The sequence below is a fragment of the Nanorana parkeri genome, unplaced genomic scaffold (assembly GCF_000935625.1).
Source record: "Nanorana parkeri isolate BGI_ZX_2015 unplaced genomic scaffold, ASM93562v1 scaffold63, whole genome shotgun sequence".
Taxonomy (NCBI): Eukaryota; Metazoa; Chordata; class Amphibia; order Anura; family Dicroglossidae; genus Nanorana; species Nanorana parkeri.
In genome coordinates, this window is record NW_017306331.1 from 1,412,937 (window position 1) to 1,431,545 (window position 18,609).

An 18,609-nucleotide genomic window follows, 5' to 3' on the forward strand; every position below is an offset into this window, starting at 1 on the left:
GGAAATAGAAGCACAGCTGTTACTAAAAGTAAGGTTTAAAATATATCTAAAGACAAAAAATGTAGGAAAAATATAGGAAACAAAAAGAGGGAATTATTTCCCTTCACTTCCTGTACTAGAGATGCAAACAAAAACAAAAACTTCTACAACCTGAAGGGAATGAACCTCTTAAAAATAGTAGCCACTAGAACAGGTGTCTCCATTGGAAGATTTACCCTAATCACATGTACTGGTGACAACTTTAAAATGCTGGGTTTTCCCATCACTTTCTGGGCTTTGAGGTCACTAGAAATAATAGTGAGGGTGGTACTCCGAAGCAGGGAGCAAGTCAGCAAAAAAAAATCCTATGAGAGAATGCAATTGTACAATGCTCAAGCTAAATCTAATTTTAGTAAGTTTTTGCTTTGTATATATGTCAATATCACGGTTTACAAAAAGCCCAAAAGTTTCCCAATTTAAAAAAAACAACAGTTTAAAAGTTTATCCTTCAAATTTAAAGGTGTGATCTGTAGCATTATAGGTTGTACTTAGACCCAACCCATAGTGTTACATTATGGCAACTAGACAAAGCCACAGAGCATAGGAATTTTCTATGCTCAGATCCATCTAGTGGCCATAATGCGCTGTGAATCTAAAACTCAGGTGCTTACTCTGTGAATATTTTATAGACACACCCCAATGTGTGCATATTAAATGTCCTTTTCTTGCAAAATTTAGAACTAGAAGACATGTTATTTATATGAAACATACAAAGGAAGCAGATCATACCATTGAAGACAAAGAGGCGCAATATAACAACAATCAAGATCAGCCAATGTCCAAACAAGGTCATTTGTACAATGTTATATAAACTAGTTTATAAAAATGGCAAATTCTAGGTAAAAGGAAAACCCCCCAAAAAACTTACAAATACATCCTCTGTACATTTCACACATTCTAGTAATGTGTCCCAAATACTCTTGGGGGAGATGTAGTCTGTATTTTAGGAGTTCTCTTTAGTAGGTGTTTACACTAAAGATAAAGACAGCATATTCCCAAACAGAGATCCGGTTATGCAACTCAATGTTCGCTTCCAATCACGATGGTGACTTTAAACAAAAATACAGAGAAGGCAGGAAACTCCCATTGTGCCAGCTAGAAAATCATAAATTATGTTTTTGGAGCAGGATGTGTTTTAGCAAACAAGGAGATGGCTTTTCCCTTTCAAGTAATGTGGCATTTGCATGTGTTTTCTAGAAGATGATGACATAATTCTTGTCTTACTGTTGAAAACTGAATTTAACACAACTGCTGATGAAGAGGGCCAACAAAAAAAATTGCCTGCTTTTGCCTGTTCCCCTTTTTTGTACCCACAGTGAAAGTAAAGTACCAAGTCAATAAAATAGAAGCTGCACATCTCTCCATGGTCCGCTGGTTAATAAAATACTGGTGTTCTGAGAATGGCTAAGGGGGGCGGTTGGTGGAAAAAAACAACACTAGTGTTGCAGTCTATGAGACCCACAGCTCTCACATCCAGAGCGGACTGGAAGTATAGCAGGATCTTTACTATACATCAGAAAGAAAAGTATTGATTATAACATGTCATTAAATGATCCAGCAGTGTATTACAAATGAGGACAGGTGACCTTTGTTTGCATCACAACTTACAAAAATTTCTGTGCCTGGAGTTGGGCTGTAAATTCACATTAACAGGGACAGACTAATGGGTAAAGTTTGGAATGAGTGAAGGAATCTTGGAAGGAGCCTTGTGTTTATAATGTTTACCCAACACAGCCATGAGAAACTGGCGCAATCCCATTGAGCGAATTCAAAATAAATCTAAGAAATTAGTTTGGCACAGTTAAACAAACTAAATTTTTATAAGGTCTGTCAGATCACGTTAACATTAAAGCTGAAGTTTAGTAAATTTTTTTTGTTATGCAGTCCAAGGGACATAACTTACCACCAAATTGTGTCCCGATGGCTGCAACGTATTGTAGCATTCCTCCCAAGATTGCCACTGGACACACCCTCCCCCTACAGCACCAATACTGCAATCCTCCCACATTTCTCAGAGAGGAAGAAGGACTTTTCTATTGTCACAAATATTTAGTCTAATGTTTCATCTGAATTATTATGTAAATCTGGTCTTTTCCCATATTATGATGGTTGACCAATAGGCAAATTTGTGAGGGAGGTGGCAATGGGTGGGGCCAAGTCTGACATTCACAGGGATATTTGAGCTCTCCATATACCTTCAGCTGCTTACATACTGTATCTGGATCTACTGATTGTTTTTGAAATGTGGTTTACATCAAAGAGTCAGTCCACCCAAACTATGTGCCACTTCTTGGTAGATGCTGGAGAGTTAAACCTCAATTTATTATCACAACACTATTGACATATCTGCACTAGAGGTTCTGGTTCTACACTCCGGTATCATAAAGAATACAAGCTTGAACATGCAATGGTCTGAAGTACCCAAAACTCCCAGGTGAACAGGAGCAGAGTCAAAATAATCACAGGGAGATCTCGCTGGTGCAATATTCAAGACGTATAAGAAGCCAGGCACTGACTCAGCTCACCAGGTTCTACCTATAAATTAAATATACATTTTGGGTGGACTGGTCCTTTAAAATTCTGCTCAACAGTACAAAACCAATATAGTTATGCTACTTATAGAAACACATTCCATCCTGCTCTTTGTATCTAGAGAAGGAAAACAAGCATTTTACATTTCCTTTACACAAGTGCTGGACAATAAGAAATATTTACAGAATTAAAAAAATGACATCATGCAATTCGGTTTGTTAAATAGTACTCTTAGGTCCTGTGTTGGACTTTTATTCATGCCAGAAATGCTGCTCTCCCTAAAAAAAGTAAATGGGAATGCAAAAACAGCTTGAAGCGGGATGGTGGAGCTCCGGAGGTCAAATGCACATAAACAATTAATTCTGAATGATCTCAGAAGGGTCTCACATTGATGTCACATGCAAGTGGAATGCACCTGACACTACTGATACCAGCACAAAGTCCATCTACACGGGCCCTTGTTCATACAAACCATATATTAGACCTAAAAGAACAGTTGCACTAGAAAGTGGGACAAAAGGGGTTTGGCTCTAAGTAAGGGATAGTTGGGAGCTTCACCGTAGTACACATAAGTAAAAAAGACACTTCCAGAGCTCAAAAAAACAAACAAACCCAAATACATTAAAAAAAAATGCATCCCTAGAACCCTGAAAGCAAAACATCAGGCAAAAAAATCTTGATAAAAGTTTAAAGATTGTGTGTAGAAAAAAACTGCGTGTATAACACAGCCTCAATAAAGTTAAATTAATCGTGGGTTGGTGTAATAAAAACCAATAAATATCTTAAATAGAATAGTGACAAAACGAAATATCCAAAAATAGTAACAAACTAGGGTAATAATGAATATAGAACAAGTTAATGATAAACGTTAGAATATATCATCAAATAATAAAGTAAAAAAAAAGGTTATGATGGCCACTAAAAGACAAGCAACAATCGACAATCAATAGTTGTTAAAAAAGTCAAAGGTAATGTGTATCGCAGAACCGTGACAGCCACTCAGATAATAATCGACAGTCAAAAAAATCTTGGGTTAATCTACAGGTGACAATCTCGTAGTAGAAAGATCAGGTAAAGGAAAACAGTGTTCAGTGGATGATAGTTGAAAGACGGAAGAAAAAAATATAAAAAGCAGGTGGTGGTTGTTCTAATTCAATTTGGTCCGACGACCCCCTTATGGATGGGTACTCACCAGAAAGTAGTGAGTAAACGGATTTGTTGAATAAACGACAATTTGATCCGTGATCCTGCCCCGATTTTTGAACTTGGTCCTTCCCGCGTTGAGACTCGGCAAGGAGGTTTTGTTCTATGCAGCGCTGGAGATGTCTTACGTACACAGCGGCGATATTCTCCTGAAAAGCGCTGGCAGTAATCTTGCTTTCAGAGATCCTCCCGGTGTTTAGGGATTTAAGAAAAAAAAGGCCTCATGGTGTAGTAGATAAAAGCAATCAAATTTATTTAAAAGAATAGTAGCAACTCACATATAAAACATAAAAACTCCGGCCGGTAAAACAGCTCTGGAATAGCTTTTTAGACTCCTCGTGTGCAAAAGATTCTGGCTCTTTGACACGTTTCTTCATGTGCCTTTTTTGAAATAAATTCGATTGCTTTTATCTACTACACCATGAGGCCTTTTTTTTCTTAAATCCCTAAACACCGGGAGGATCTCTGAAAGCAAGATTACTGCCAGTGCTTTTCAGGAGAATATCGCCGCTGTGTACGTAAGACATCTCCAGCGCTGCATAGAACAAAACCTCCTTGCCGAGTCTCAACGCGGGAAGGACCAAGTTCAAAAATCGGGGCAGGATCACGGATCAAATTGTCGTTTATTCAACAAATCCGTTTACTCACTACTTTCTGGTGAGTACCCATCCATAAGGGGGTCGTCGGACCAAATTGAATTAGAACAACCACCACCTGCTTTTTATATTTTTTTCTTCCGTCTTTCAACTATCATCCACTGAACACTGTTTTCCTTTACCTGATCTTTCTAATACGAGATTGTCACTTGTAGATTAATCCAAGATTTTTTTGACTGTCGATTATTATCTGAGTGGCTGTCACGGTTCTGCGATACACATTACCTTTGACTTTTTTAACAATTATTAATTGTCGATTGTTGCTTGTCTTTTAGTGGCCATCATAACCTTTTGTTATACTTTATTATTTGATGATATATTCTAACGTCTATCATTAACTTGCTCTATATTCATTATTACCCTAGTTTGTTACTATTTTTGGATATTTCGTTTTGTCACTATTCTATTTAAGATATTTATTGGTTTTTATTACACCAACCCACGATTAATTTAACTTCATTGAGGCTGTGTTATACACGCAGTTTTTTTCTACACACAATCTTTAAACTTTTATCTGAATATAATGTATTCATCCTAATTACCTATTACATATTTTTAATTGACTTAATGTCCCATAGACTTGAACCTTTAGCGCTTGGTTATCACTTTTTCATTCACTTTAAGTAGATTTATCTCCTTTCATCTCAAAGCTGCTTTAGGTTTTATTTATTTTAGTTTGATCCAGGAGCGCAGACTATCTCTCACATAAAAAATCTTGATAATTATAACAATTTTCTCTAATAGAGAAAACAATTCTTCATGATTCCCAAATGCAAATTGCCATATTAATAGCCAGCTATAGTTTTGTCTATTCAGAAACACATCCAGCCATTCTTTGAGAAATCTACTGAGTTGGCTAAACTAGATCCTGTGAAAGCCTATTCCAAATCCTTACAACTTTTAGTGTAAAGAAGTCTTTCTGTACGTGGAGGTTACAAATTTTTAATAATGTCCTTTGATGACCCAATAAATAATCCACTAGGAAGGCAGAAACCCCAGAGACAGCACAACTAGTTAATACATTGGAACAATTATGTATAAAATTGGAGTTGCCAGGAAAACAGCAGAACACTATTTTCTATCAATATATCATCAATCAATATTTTGCTCCCATATATTTTCTTATCTGTCCTATTCCTACTATTAAATGTATCAAATATATTACATTTGTGTCTGGGTTTATATAAAAAATGAATAGATTTTTTGTAATTGAAAGGACATTTTCACCTTTTAAAAATACTCCCCAGTCCTCAACCCTAGCTTTCCCAGTGTACTAGCCTGTGACCCCTGCCCCCTAACTTACCACCTCTGATGGCTGCAACCTTACATACTGTCTGAAACCCGGCCAGTAAAATATAGTGCAGAGCCACCTGCCCACTAAGGTCCCATAGACCTGAATAAACTGTATCTATGCTGTACCAGCAATGTCCTATATAAGTCCATAGGACATTCTTGAGTAGGCAGCTCTGTACTTGATTTTTACTGGCTGTGTTGCAGTCATTGGAGGAGATAAGTACAGACCTCCTAGGGGTCTACACAGGTTAGCGTAATTAGATGGGCCGGCGAGAGGGGGCTGGGAGATTTTTTTTAATATGGTGAAGTTTAGTACACATTTACTTCTGCAACTGAAGAAAGGTGAACTTTTCCTTGGTGCTGCTACATATTTAAACATTGGGTAGCGGCACCAAGGAAAAGTTCACCTTTTTTCAGTTGCAGAAGAAACCAGTCCCTCTTCAGATATTCCGTTCTTTTTCGGTGTCTATCAACACCTACTATTAATTCAATTAAAAGTATATTTACTGCATAACTGTAAACTCACACAGGTGCGCAATGGTCCGGCAACTAAAAATAACTTCACGATGAACAGTTGGGTTTACGAGTGTGTGCAAAACACAAATATGAATTTGAGATTAAAATCAAATGGAGCATTTAACCTAACAACAGAATGATGTGTTGAAATTGGCACCTGACCACTGTTAATCAAACATGAAAGAAAGAATAACGCTTATAAGCTTGTTGCCCAGGCAGAGGTCAGGCAGAGTTCATAGCAGCTCAGCGTGTGCTACAATAAAAACCCTGTTTAATACATAGATTATAGCGCTCACATGCGTCTTAGAGCTGCTTTCATATTGCATGCATTTTAATTTTCATGCATATCCAGGGATAGAATTCTCTGTATGTACAACTCTATCCTTTTTATTTATTTTTTAATACACCTGCATTTAAAGAAATCTTTATACCGGGCATGTGACAGCAAAAGGTCACCTTTGCCTGTTTATCACTGAGCGGTCACTGATGCAGACAGGGACACTGAGGTGGTGATGTCTGTCCTGTTCTCTGCATCATTAAACTGAGTGTAGGGTGCTGTGGTGATGCACCCCCCCCCCCCCATACCCACTCAAAACAATGAATTTAATTTACATCTAGACAAGAAGGCTCTTGCCACAAACAATCTAGCACCACATATTGTGAGGTTAGGTGTGACGTGGTGCCATTATTATTTAGTGGCACCCTAAAGCCCCTTTCAAACGGGTGTTCTGATTGGGTCCACTTGTTTTTCAGGCGGACCCGATCGGATGCCCAATCTAAGTCATAAGGTAGCCGGGTCTAAATGGACGGGCGTCCATTTACGCATGGTTACCCCAGACTTCAGCTAGGTCCAGAAAAATGAACGGAACAGTGTTCTGTTTTGCCGTGCAGGATCTGGGGTAATCTGATGTAAACGGACACATGTCTATTTACATCCATTTCAGTTTTTTCCTCCATCACAAGAAGGAGAAAAAAACTGGAAGAAAATGGATGTCTCAGCGGATCCCTTCCTCATCAGCCCATGTGAAAGGGGCCATACACACTTAGACATAGCCTGTCCGTTGTATTGTAGCAAATCGCATGTTAACCTATTACCATACCATGCCATGTGGTGTGATGCGATTTCTGGTTGGTTATGCGTTTAGATGAAGCACTGAGATCTTGAGGAATGCTGAATTAGGTTTTACTTGCTTAGGAGAACATTATTACATCTGTACACAGGAATACAGCATCAAACAGGAAACATATATATCATAGATAAGCACGCATATAGAAAACTAGCATTGACTAGACTTGCACCACAGCACCATCTAGTGGCCAAAAGACATATTACGTCTCTGAATGTCAGCAATACAATCAGTATGCTGTTCCATTTCCAACACCTCTTCTCAACAGCACATATGACATTCAATTTCTCTAGAAGAAAACTAACTAACTGAAATCAATTTCTGTGAAGAATGTCTCATCACTGGTCATGTGACAAGTTGTGCATGAGTCAATTCACCATTATCTTTAAAAAGGTAGCTACCACAGGTAGCTGTAGTAGGCATTCAAATACACTGGCTGCCTAAAACCGTGCATCACAAGCGCACCCTGCAGCACCTCTGTGATGTGGCATCATGGAGGTGTGAACAGGGGCTAAAGGAGATTGTAATGATTGTAATCTAAAATCATTAGATTCTGCAATCATATTGTAACATGTGTGGCCAGTTGTCTTGGCTCTCACCACAATTGCTTAGACTCTGGAAACCCCAATTTAAATTCAATGAAATATAGCACCTCTGTTACAAAATTGCTGGTTCAAGGAATAACAACAAATCTGCTAGTTAACACGATCATAAAACCATCAATACATTGCTGCTAACAAGCTTTTGTAGGCTGCTAACACTGCAATACTATTGTACATGTGAAAAATGTTCCTTGTCTGTATTTCAGACTAAGATGGTAGATAAAGTGTACACAGATAAGCCACAGACAGGGGCCCGGCCAAGCCAAGCAGCTGAAATCAAAATGTTTGGCTGCCTTGAACACAACTCTATCAGAGTCACGTTTTTAAAAGCTTTTTACTTGTGTTCCACATTTGTTTCCAGGAATGATAGATGTGAATGTTCCAGCAAATCACAGACTTTTAATTAATTTGCTAAATGCCATAGTGAACATAATGAATAAAAGCAGTTCCGCGTGTCCTTTACTGAAATTAGTTTCAAGAAATGTGTCAAAAGCAAAGAAGAAATTATCAGTGAGATTTCAAGTGGATTGCAGTCATTATTTTAGTGACTTGTTCACCAAATCACATCTTTTAACAAGTCACGTAAACATCATCATCTTAGAATCTCAATTACGTCACACATGCAGCTTAGAAGGAAGTAAACTTAAATGTGTCTCACAGTGAATTGTGAATGATATCAGAAGCGTCTCAAACTCCATTTGCACATAGACCCAAGCCCAGAGTTCATTGACACAGGCACTTTAGTTACATCTGCTCCCCCCACCTGCTGACTGGACAGTGAAAGAGCAGCAGCACAATGGTGTGGTGATCCCTGTGTTTTCCACCTTCTGTAAGCATGTTCCTGGTGTTAGAATGACAGCACTAAAGGAAGATAAAGCCCTGGTTAGGCTGGCATTTGACATTGCCGCCTCACTCTTTTTTTTTCTCGTTCAAAAGGTTTTTATTTATTTTCTTGCAATCAGATAGATAAGTGTATTTACGCATACATCAAGTAACAATTATCAAGTACAATATAAGGAATATGCATAACAAAGTAATATTATAAACATGAAAGTAGTCTAGAAGTCCTAAGAAACTTTAAGGTTTGAATCAACATATTAACTTGGACTTCGAGTCAAGGTTACAGAGAGGGGGCCTGAGTTACCTGGTTCTTAGGGGGGGGACAGACATCATAGAGAGGGGGAGAAAGGAGAAGGTAGTGAGGAGAGGAGGGGGTGAAGAGAGGAGAGTGGAAAAGAAGGGGGGAAATGGGTGGAGAGCAAAGCCTATGAGTAGAGGACTGGAGATAGCTGGTCATCAACTCCGGCTTCAGGTCCTCATATTGTCAAGGAATCCACATTGAAAGAGGGAGGGAGGTACGACTGAATCCATGGTTCCCACAGCTTCCTGAACAGAACCAAAGTGTCCCTTTGGATAGCAGTGAGCTTCTCAAAAAACATCACACGCGTTACTCTGCGCTTGACTTCAGCAAAGGGAAGGTCAGGAGACTTCCAAGCTTTCACAATGACCCTCTTGGCCTCTGTGAGAATGAAGGTGATCAATCGGTGTTGACTTATCGTGCACACCAATGGTTTTTTATGTAGCAGGGCTTCCAACGGGTCCTTGTGAAATGTCTTGCCGGTAACTGTATATAAAAGTTGGTAGACTCTATGCCAGAATCTCTTTACCTTGGGGCAGGACCACCAAATGTGAAGGACCGAGCCCTCCACCCGGCAACCCCTAAAACAGTTTGGGGAGTGTGATCGGGTAGCTTTGGAGATCCGGAGTGGGACCAAGTACCACCCAAGGAGCAATTTGTAGTTGGCCTCTATTGCTTGGACATCCATTGAGCTTCGGGAGGTCGTCACCCATATCTGGGTCCAGGTGTCAGGGGTAATGGAGCATCCCAAGTCCTGTTCCCATTTGGAAGCTTAGGGAGGAGGGGAGGCGTGCAGTTTGTCTAACAAAAGGCTGTAGAGGGTAGATATGGTCCCCGAACCGCGTATCCCGTGATGTAATAGTCTCCCAAAGGGGGTGAGCGGGGGGATGGGGCGTAAAGGTCTTAATCGGGTCAGCAAGAAATGTTTGATCTGCAGGTATTGGAAGACATGTCTAGTGGTTAGGTGGTGTTTAGTTTGAAGCGTCGGGAATGGTACAATACCCGTTTTGGAGCAGAAGTCTTTGATCAAACTCAGGGAGCTCCAGAGCCACCATTTAAAGGTGGCGGGTTTGGAGTATCCCGGTTGGAACAGTGGGTTGCCATGGATAGACATCAAGGGAGAGTGGGGGGACATCCATCTCATAGAGTGGCGGAGGCCATCCCAGATCTTCACGGTTTGTTTAAGAACAGGATTAGTGAGGTTCCCACGTTTGGTGGGTGGTAACCAAGGGAGGTTGAGGAGAGATATCGGGGAACATGAATAGGCTTCCAAGGAGACCCATAGAGGCATTTCTGACTTCCCAAACCAGAGAACCAAAGGAGCCAGCTGAGCCGCCTGATAATATTTCTGGAAAAAGGGAAGTTCCAAACCCCCTTCTAGTTTGTTGCGGTAGAGGACTAAGTGTGACACTCTCGGAAAGAAACCCTTCCAAATGAAATGTAGGATGCAGCGTTGGAATAGCCGGAGCCGAAAGGTGGGGACCGAGACGGGAAGGAGACGGGAAGGACCCTTGCATGATATAAGAAGTTGGGAAGCAGGGTCATTTGAACGGCCGTAACCCTTCCAAGCCATGATAGGGGATGTTTCTCCCAAGAGGACAGTAGGGATTCCATATGGGAAAATAGTCTTGGGTAATGCGCATTGTACAATTAATCATAGGAGGGGGTGAGACGCCTGACTCTTTTTAAGTAGGCGTTATTGTGCAAGAGATTATAGGAAGCAAACAAATTCAGGTACTCACAATGGTTGTATGGAAATACAGAAAATAATTTTGAATACCTCACAGCACTGTTTTCCCTATTAGCCTGCTTCAAGAGACAATGTAATTTTGCCATGCAGGACAAAGCAACAGCGTCACTGGAAAGGTCCTCCTTCCGTGTTATTCGCCCCTTATCAGCGCTCCCTTCACCATTCCTTCCTCAATAATATCAAAATATCTGAGTATGGAGGAGCATGCGACCCCTTCCCCTGTAACAGTGCTAAGGCTTACCAGTCAGTATCTAAACATGAGAACTGTCACCTGAACAGTCAACAGTCCCTCTCAAAACTGGATTTTCAGTCAGGGCCAGTGGCAGGGGTAGGGGGGGTGTCATCTCAAATTGTATGTAAAGTGAGAAAAACATTTTGGAGGATAAAGTAGTGAATGGAAAAGCCCTGTTAGGTTTCTCTCTGCTGTTGGTGTTGTTCCCTTCACTTAGTTTCATAAAAAAGCATGTTCACTGTTAGACAGTGGACACCAAAACATTGATCCCATTAGATGATTTCACCTGACCCCATGCTCCTATTGAAACCCAAAAACTTTGGATTTCCCATCACTTTCTGTTTGTGATAATGTTCATCAGAACCAAAGGTGAGGGGAATCCTCCCCATCAGGTACAGACAGCAGCAAAAACCCAACAGAGGTTCTAACTCTTCCACATGGTTTCCAAACGTTGTGGCTTTACATACACATAATATTCCCACCCTATGAAGTGAATTGCAATAACAATTAATCCCATTAGGGTTATCAGCTTCCATTTCAGTTTCCTGTCACCTAAAATAAGCAGAAACTGGGTGTAACTACTCTGCATTTTTTTGTTGCACTGTAACACCAATGTTATATAACGCACACACAAAAAAAAAATGACTGCAGTATAATTAGCTCTGTTTATGTTAAATAAATTGCAGATGAGCCAGGGAGGACCTCACAATTTCCTCTTCTAAGGAAACATGTGCTAATTTGTTTCTTTTACTTCAGGCCCACCTGCACTCACGAAGGTAAATGGTAAAGAAGTACAAGCCTGTCTGTCTGTCTACAGAGAGCCTTTTCCTGTATATGGCTGGAGAGTGTTGTGAGGGAAGGGCACAGACTTGAAAGCCTCTCCATCTGCTGCCCATTTACTCTGGAGACGACTGAAACAAACTCAGGAAGTGCCAACCAGCTAGCGACGCAAGGGAAAGAGCTGAAGAGATTGCCTTGATCTCTTCAGGGTCACTTAAGGGCCACTGTGTGCCAAGCATCTCACAAACTTGGATTTGGAGAAAAATATCAGCAAACACAGCTGGTGATGGCTTCAGGCACTACTGAAACTTCAACACTTAAGAAAGATAAATAAAGTGCCTGAGCAAGAGATGCAGAACAAACAAGCTGTATTCTGTAGTCCTATCCCGTAAGCTCTGATAACACCTGATGGGTTACCATAACACTAGAGGTGTGCAAACGTTTTATAACAAGTGGCTGCAAAATAATGTCAACTTCACAAATACATTTTACAAGGTCTCTAAAGAACACCTGTGGCTGAGCTATGACATAGTCAAGTATTTAAATATTCTTGCTTTAAGGCTTGACAAAGAGGCTGTGCCTCGAAACGCGTAGCCGTCACGATACAGCAAGCCCGTCTGTGCACAGCTTCCACCCACTCAGACGTCCTGTCGATACTCTGCCCACCGATCTGACTCTACTATACACGCACCGAACACAGCCGTTCGCGGTCCCGGTTCCACAACCGCCGCGGTCCTCCCTCCATAGCCGCCGTGGCCCGGCCTGGCCAGCTGTGCACGCGTGCCGCTAGGATCTTTCACAGCGCCCCCTCATCCATACACTGCTGCAGTATTCTGCTTTGGACTCCCTCTGAATACCGGTCATTGTTTCACCATTCTTGACACATTTGCAGACTTCCAACCGTAAGTTACATATATTTGTTCTTTCTCTTATGAATAGATGCCACTTAATACAAGCTTTCTCTAGGTAGTAGCGCTCTCTCTTTTGTTTTTTTCTGTTTACCATTCGAATTCACAGGGTCCTCTCCCTGTCAGTGAGAGCCTGCACACCATAATTTTACAGCCCGTGACTTTTCCAGTGACTAAGTATCAGTCGTGCGCTTATGTTTTTGTTCTGTTGTATTTAAATATTCTTGACAAGCAGTAAACGAGCTTCAAAAAAAGTCCTTATTGACATCTGTAGCTGCAGGCACTGTGGAGCAACTTATCCTCAAAGTTCACAGCACAAACACTAAAGTCTTTCTCTCTATGCAGCTCAGCTTCCCCCATCCCAAAGCTCTGTTTACATTAGGCATTAGAAGGTTAAAAGGCTGTTGAGGGAAGAACAGTGGTTGGAGAGCTACGGGGACACCAATAACAAAGATATACTCACCCGAAGCTCCAAACCGGCCAGCTGTCACAGCGCTCCCTCCAGCCCATCTCCTCCTCTAGCAGCATTGGAATTTTTCTCAGCATCCTCACGTCTATACACTGTGTATAGACATGATGATTTATGGGACATTAGACCGCTGCAGTGGAGGGACTCTGGAAGGACCAGTCTAAGAAGATGCTGGCTCAGAGCTTTGGGTGTGTATATCTTTGTTATTTTTGTCCCTGGAACTTTAAGGATGAAATGCTTCACAGAGCCTGCAGCTACAGACGTCAGTGAGGGATTATTTTAATCAATTGAGTCCTTGGTGCTGTTTTAAAACAAACAGGGGCTATTTGTTCCAGAGATGTTCTAAAATAGTACCTGGACTTTGTAGCTCCTTCTGGTCCCCCCCCCCAAGCACTAGTGCTAGAATTGCTGGCTGTCTGGCTGTTTAATCAGCTCCTGCTCCTGGACTTCCGAAGCTTCTACAGATCGCTCCATAGGAGCACACTGCAGAAGTGAATGTAAACACAGCTGAAAGAGCTGTTGTCATCCTAAAACATATGTATCTAAATTTGCCAACAAATTAAAGCCATATCTGTCCTGAAAAAAATGATGCAGTCAGAGTTAAACAGTAGAATGTGTGAAACAAACAAAAATGCTCTGTATGTTTGAGGTTGCATCATTTTCTAAAATTGCCCTTTTCATTCAATTGTGTTTTCCACAGAAAGACTTATGCTGGCCACGCACTGTAATATTACAGATTCCTTCATCAATGTTCATGAGTCTCGATCGAGGAATCTCCTGCTGTCTTCCTTCACTGTAGGAATCCCCCGCTGTTTCAATGCTCATTGGCTGTCGGCTCTGTTCATTCAAAGATTTTCAGACCGGCTCCTTCGATCAGTTGATTGACGGATGCCGGCCAAAAGGGCGCAGACAGTGGCACCCACTGTGTGCGAATTTCAGCCTTTTCATCAGAAACCGGAAGAAATTCGCATTGTAGGGCCACCTTTAAACAGACTTAGTTTGTGCTAAGCACATTGTGCTAAGCACATTCACATTACAATATGTATGAATTTTCCCAAACAAAAAAATCACGTTCACAGTTAGAATTTCGCTCGTTCAGATAAAAAAACAAAAAAACAAAACAAAACAAAGTTGAACGAATGTTCTGAAAACAAAAATGTAGAAAATGCTAGCTTTAAGCTACATTCATACTAGCACTCCTGCGTTAGGTTATTTAGAGGCAAAAGAAATGATCTGTGGTGTAAACAAACTTTATGCTTGCCAGATCAAGTTCTCCAATGTTTAGCTGTACCTGCCTTTACATGGGTTTAGCTACATTTACATGCATTTTGTGGTGTTTAGGGTTTCTAATTGGAACCTGGACGCATAGGATTTTCTCTAAACACAGCTAAATTGAAGCAAAACTATTATATGCATTTATGTGTCTTTAGAAATGTCCTATAAATGCATATTTGTCAATGCCAGTGTAAATTAGGTCTTGGCCTGACTCTGGTGAGTGTCTGGAGTTATATTGTAATTCACTCTCAGGGCTTGTTCACACCATATGGATTGAGTTGTGTTGATATGCACAGATCAACATAGGCTCAGTGTAAGGGAACACAGAAAACTAGGGATGCACTGTTATATCGGCGGCCGAAACATATCATCCAAAAATGGCAGTTTTCACAAAATACTCTTTCTCCCTGTTGCTCTGCGTCCCAACGGGGAGGAGAGAAACTGTCATAGGAGGCAGAGCGCTGGGAGCGGCCGGCGTCTCTCCTCCCCGCACCGCTCAGCCTCCTGTCACAGATCATGGGGCAGATACAGCTTTCATTGCTGTTACAGGAGGCTGGGTGGGGCGGTGCGGGAGGAGAGCTCAGCCTCCTGTGACAGCAATGTGACAGCGTGTCAGGAAGGAGAGGGGGTACAAATACTCAGCGATCACTGTTTGTAAATAATTGAGGACATAGTAGGTTTACTATATTCCTCAGTTATGAATGAATGGGAAGTGATCTACATATATATAGTAAACATAAACACATGTTATGAATGAACAGGATCACTCAGTATAGAGGATTCCTCTTCATTTATAACAGGGGCAGCTCTAGTTTAAAAGGGAGTTATCAGGGGTCTGTTTAAACCCCTAATATTTCCCTGAAGCCCCTTAAATGTTTATACAAAACAAGTAAAAATTAAATATTTTTTAAAAATTGAAAAAGATAGAATAACATATTTTTTCGGTTTCGGCCTGACATTTTTTTTCGGTTTCTCTTCGATTTTTTAATTTTCATTTCGGTGCACTTCTACAGAAAACAATTGCTTTCTATGTGCCCTGTTCACATCACAATGCAGCGATGAGGTGGTTTTGCAATACACTGCGTAAAAATGCAGACATGCTGCACTTTTTACATGTCACAACATGCTGCGGTGCATAGAACTGAACAAAGTGTCATTTTGTGACACTTCAATAAAATACAAAAAAGGAAAACAAGTCATTGCACCAACCCTACACAATGTACAACAGTGTTTTAGCGTGCAGTCTATGTCTCAGACGTGCCCCCTCTCCAGAGCTGCTCTTCCACCTTTCCTCAAAGCACTTATGTTTGTTTGGCAAGTAATAAACAGTTGTCGGAATTGTAATGTCTTACTTTAAGGCTGTATTTACAGATCATGCTGCCTCAGAAGCACAGAATGAAGCCTATTAATAAAGGTTCAGTTTGACACATTTCACCATCAAGCATATAGTACAGAAGTTGCAGGACACCCTAACAGGGGGGCTATGCTGTCTGCTTTATATTCAGACCTATGATTTTTATTTTTAAGCTAAGAGGACGTGGCTGAATGGAACATGCATTTCAGAGAGTGTGGTTTTCCTTTGTTATACAGTGAAGTCAAAAATACAACATATGTAAAAGAATTAACACATAAAAGGTATAAAATATACAGTTGCATTCCTAATACCTGTATATAACACCATGTTGATGTAGAAACATGAGAGCGGAGGTTACTTCTGCGGCATAAAACCGTGATCGTGGCTCATCAAATTTACGCGAGCGCTGTATTTGGAACATCAAGTCTCCTCCATTTACGTACTCCATGACAAAAAAAAGACGGTCCTAAAACCAAAGGAAAAGAGAAAATTAGGATGTTAGTGTAAACATATGGTGTTGAAGGAATCCGTTTCAAGGCACATTTGTTAAGGTTACCCAAAGCATTTAAATCGCATACATTCTAAGAAGGTGACTGGTGCATACCCATGAATGTTGGTTTAGGTCAAAGATGAAGTTTAGGTAGAAGTTAGATTTTTTGAAGAGAACCAGACGAGAGAAATATGGGAGCTGACCATATAGGAAAGGAAGGCAAGCCATGACTACCTTGGAGTTTATTGCTTTAATAACAAGTCTGCAATGACAGCACTGGCACCGACAGATTCCATTTAAAACCTGAATTTATGAACACTAGAACATGTTTGCTTCTATTGTCCAAAGTGATTCGATGTTGGACATTTTTTTTGCTCTAGTTTCTATAAATCATTCCCAATATTTCCACAAACTATTATAATGGAGGGCAAAGCACACAGGAGACATCACAAAGCACCTGCTCTCCCCGTTACAATACTGCCCTTCTCCCTAGGGTTTTGGTGGAGCATTAACTGAACATATGGGTATGGTGTGCTCCAATGCCCCTGATAAAGTCTTTTGTGTAGCTACAAAGGATACATTAGATACACCAAGGGCAATTTACTAAGACAGAATCTGTAGCAGCTGTGCATGGCAACCAATCAGGTTCTATCTTTCATTTTCAAAGCTTAACTGAACAAGCTGAAGAGAGAAGCTGATTGGTTACTATGCGCAGCTGCTCCAGATTCTTTCTCTTCCAGGTTTAGCACCATTGCATCTATCTCCTCTTGTGCTATTTGAACTGTAACAAAAGGTCCACCAATGTGGGAGAATTTTACTTACTATCAGGACTGCTGTCTCACCGGGTGAATATACATGAAAGTAATTTGAGGTCACATGAAGATTTACTACTTTTTCTACTTTTAATGGTCATTTATTAGTCATTATTTAGGGTCCAGGGACCAGAAACTAGAGGCTGATATAATTTACCAAATGTCTTTTGGAAACAAAACATTTGGCCACAAATGTTATGCATACTGTCCTTGAAAAATATTGAGGGCGGTGTGTTAAATGTCAGATGGCTTCATTTCTGTAAGGATTCTTGCTATTGTGTTTGATTGCAACTTGGCGTGCCAAACTGATAAGACAGCCTCCAGTTCCTGGTCTATTGGTCTGTGATGTCAGCAACTGTCCTCTTTGCCAGCCCTGATGCACATAGAGCTTTGGGTATCAAAGAGGAAGGGAGGGAAAGAAGATTGCAGAAGCTCTGTCCAAGCAGCCTGAAACTTCAAAAATATTGCAATTCCGAGACACAAATTAAAGTGATATTAAAGTCAAATGGATGCTGCTCCTTTAAGTTTAAACGTTTAAATTTCCTGTAGAATCACCTGGTCCCCGTAGCAGTGGTCTTGATATCCTGTTTTAAGGTGGCTCCTTTCCCTTTAAAGGTCCTATACAGCCCCCTTGTGTGTGCTAGTAAGCTGTGTGTCTCCACAAAAACACAAGCACAGAAAGGGAAGGTACTGCCCTGCTCCCCACTCCTCCTTTCTCCTTCTCCAAGCTAGTAGATGGATTTGTGAAAAAAAAGTTTGAGCGTTTAATCCTCTTTAAGATGCCACAGATTTCAGAGCTTGGCCACTAGGAGCAAAAACACAATCACAGCTTGGCTAACTGTTTACCATGTTTATGCCTATACAAATTGGCAGATGAGATGCATAGACACCCCCAACTCATCTAGAGGGGGGATACTAGTGATTGGAGAAGATGTTCTCACCTGTGTGTTCTCACCTGTGTGATCACAGAGTCCCCCATATAATACCAAAATTACCTCCTAGTCCAGGCTTCACAGCCAGTTCATGTGTCATACCTATAAATTATTGTCTAAATATGGGACAGCTAATAATAATAGTTATAATATCTTTCTGTTGATAGTACACTATGTTTTCATAATAGATACAAAGTTGCTTGGCCTGAGCCAACACAGCTATACTGTTGATATTTATATTTTCTTATAACGTGCTTAGCTTAAATCAGCCTTTCTCAACCAGGGTGCAGTGGCATGCTCATGTGCCTTCTGGCTTCTTCAGGGGTGTCTAAAAATTTTATGATAGTGGAATTGTGACGGCAAGGGGGAATGAACACTGAAGTGAAGGGGGCTCCTGATGTAAAGGGGAAACACTGATGTGAAAGGGGAGACTGATATGACAGAGGACTCCTGATGTGAAGAGAGGCTGCTGATGTGAAGGGTGACTCTGATGTGACGGGG

The 18,609-nt window shown here is 40.8% G+C and overlaps 1 protein-coding gene across 1 annotated transcript in view; it reads right to left on the reverse strand.

The window, feature by feature from the left end:
* PRKCE (protein kinase C epsilon) overlaps positions 1-18,609 on the reverse strand; it is a 306,814-nt gene that overhangs the window by 33,391 nt on the left and 254,814 nt on the right. The window contains exon 11 of the mRNA XM_018576287.1: positions 16,186-16,340. Coding sequence (XP_018431789.1) covers positions 16,186-16,340 — 155 coding nt within the window. The remainder of the gene's footprint in view (positions 1-16,185; positions 16,341-18,609) is intronic.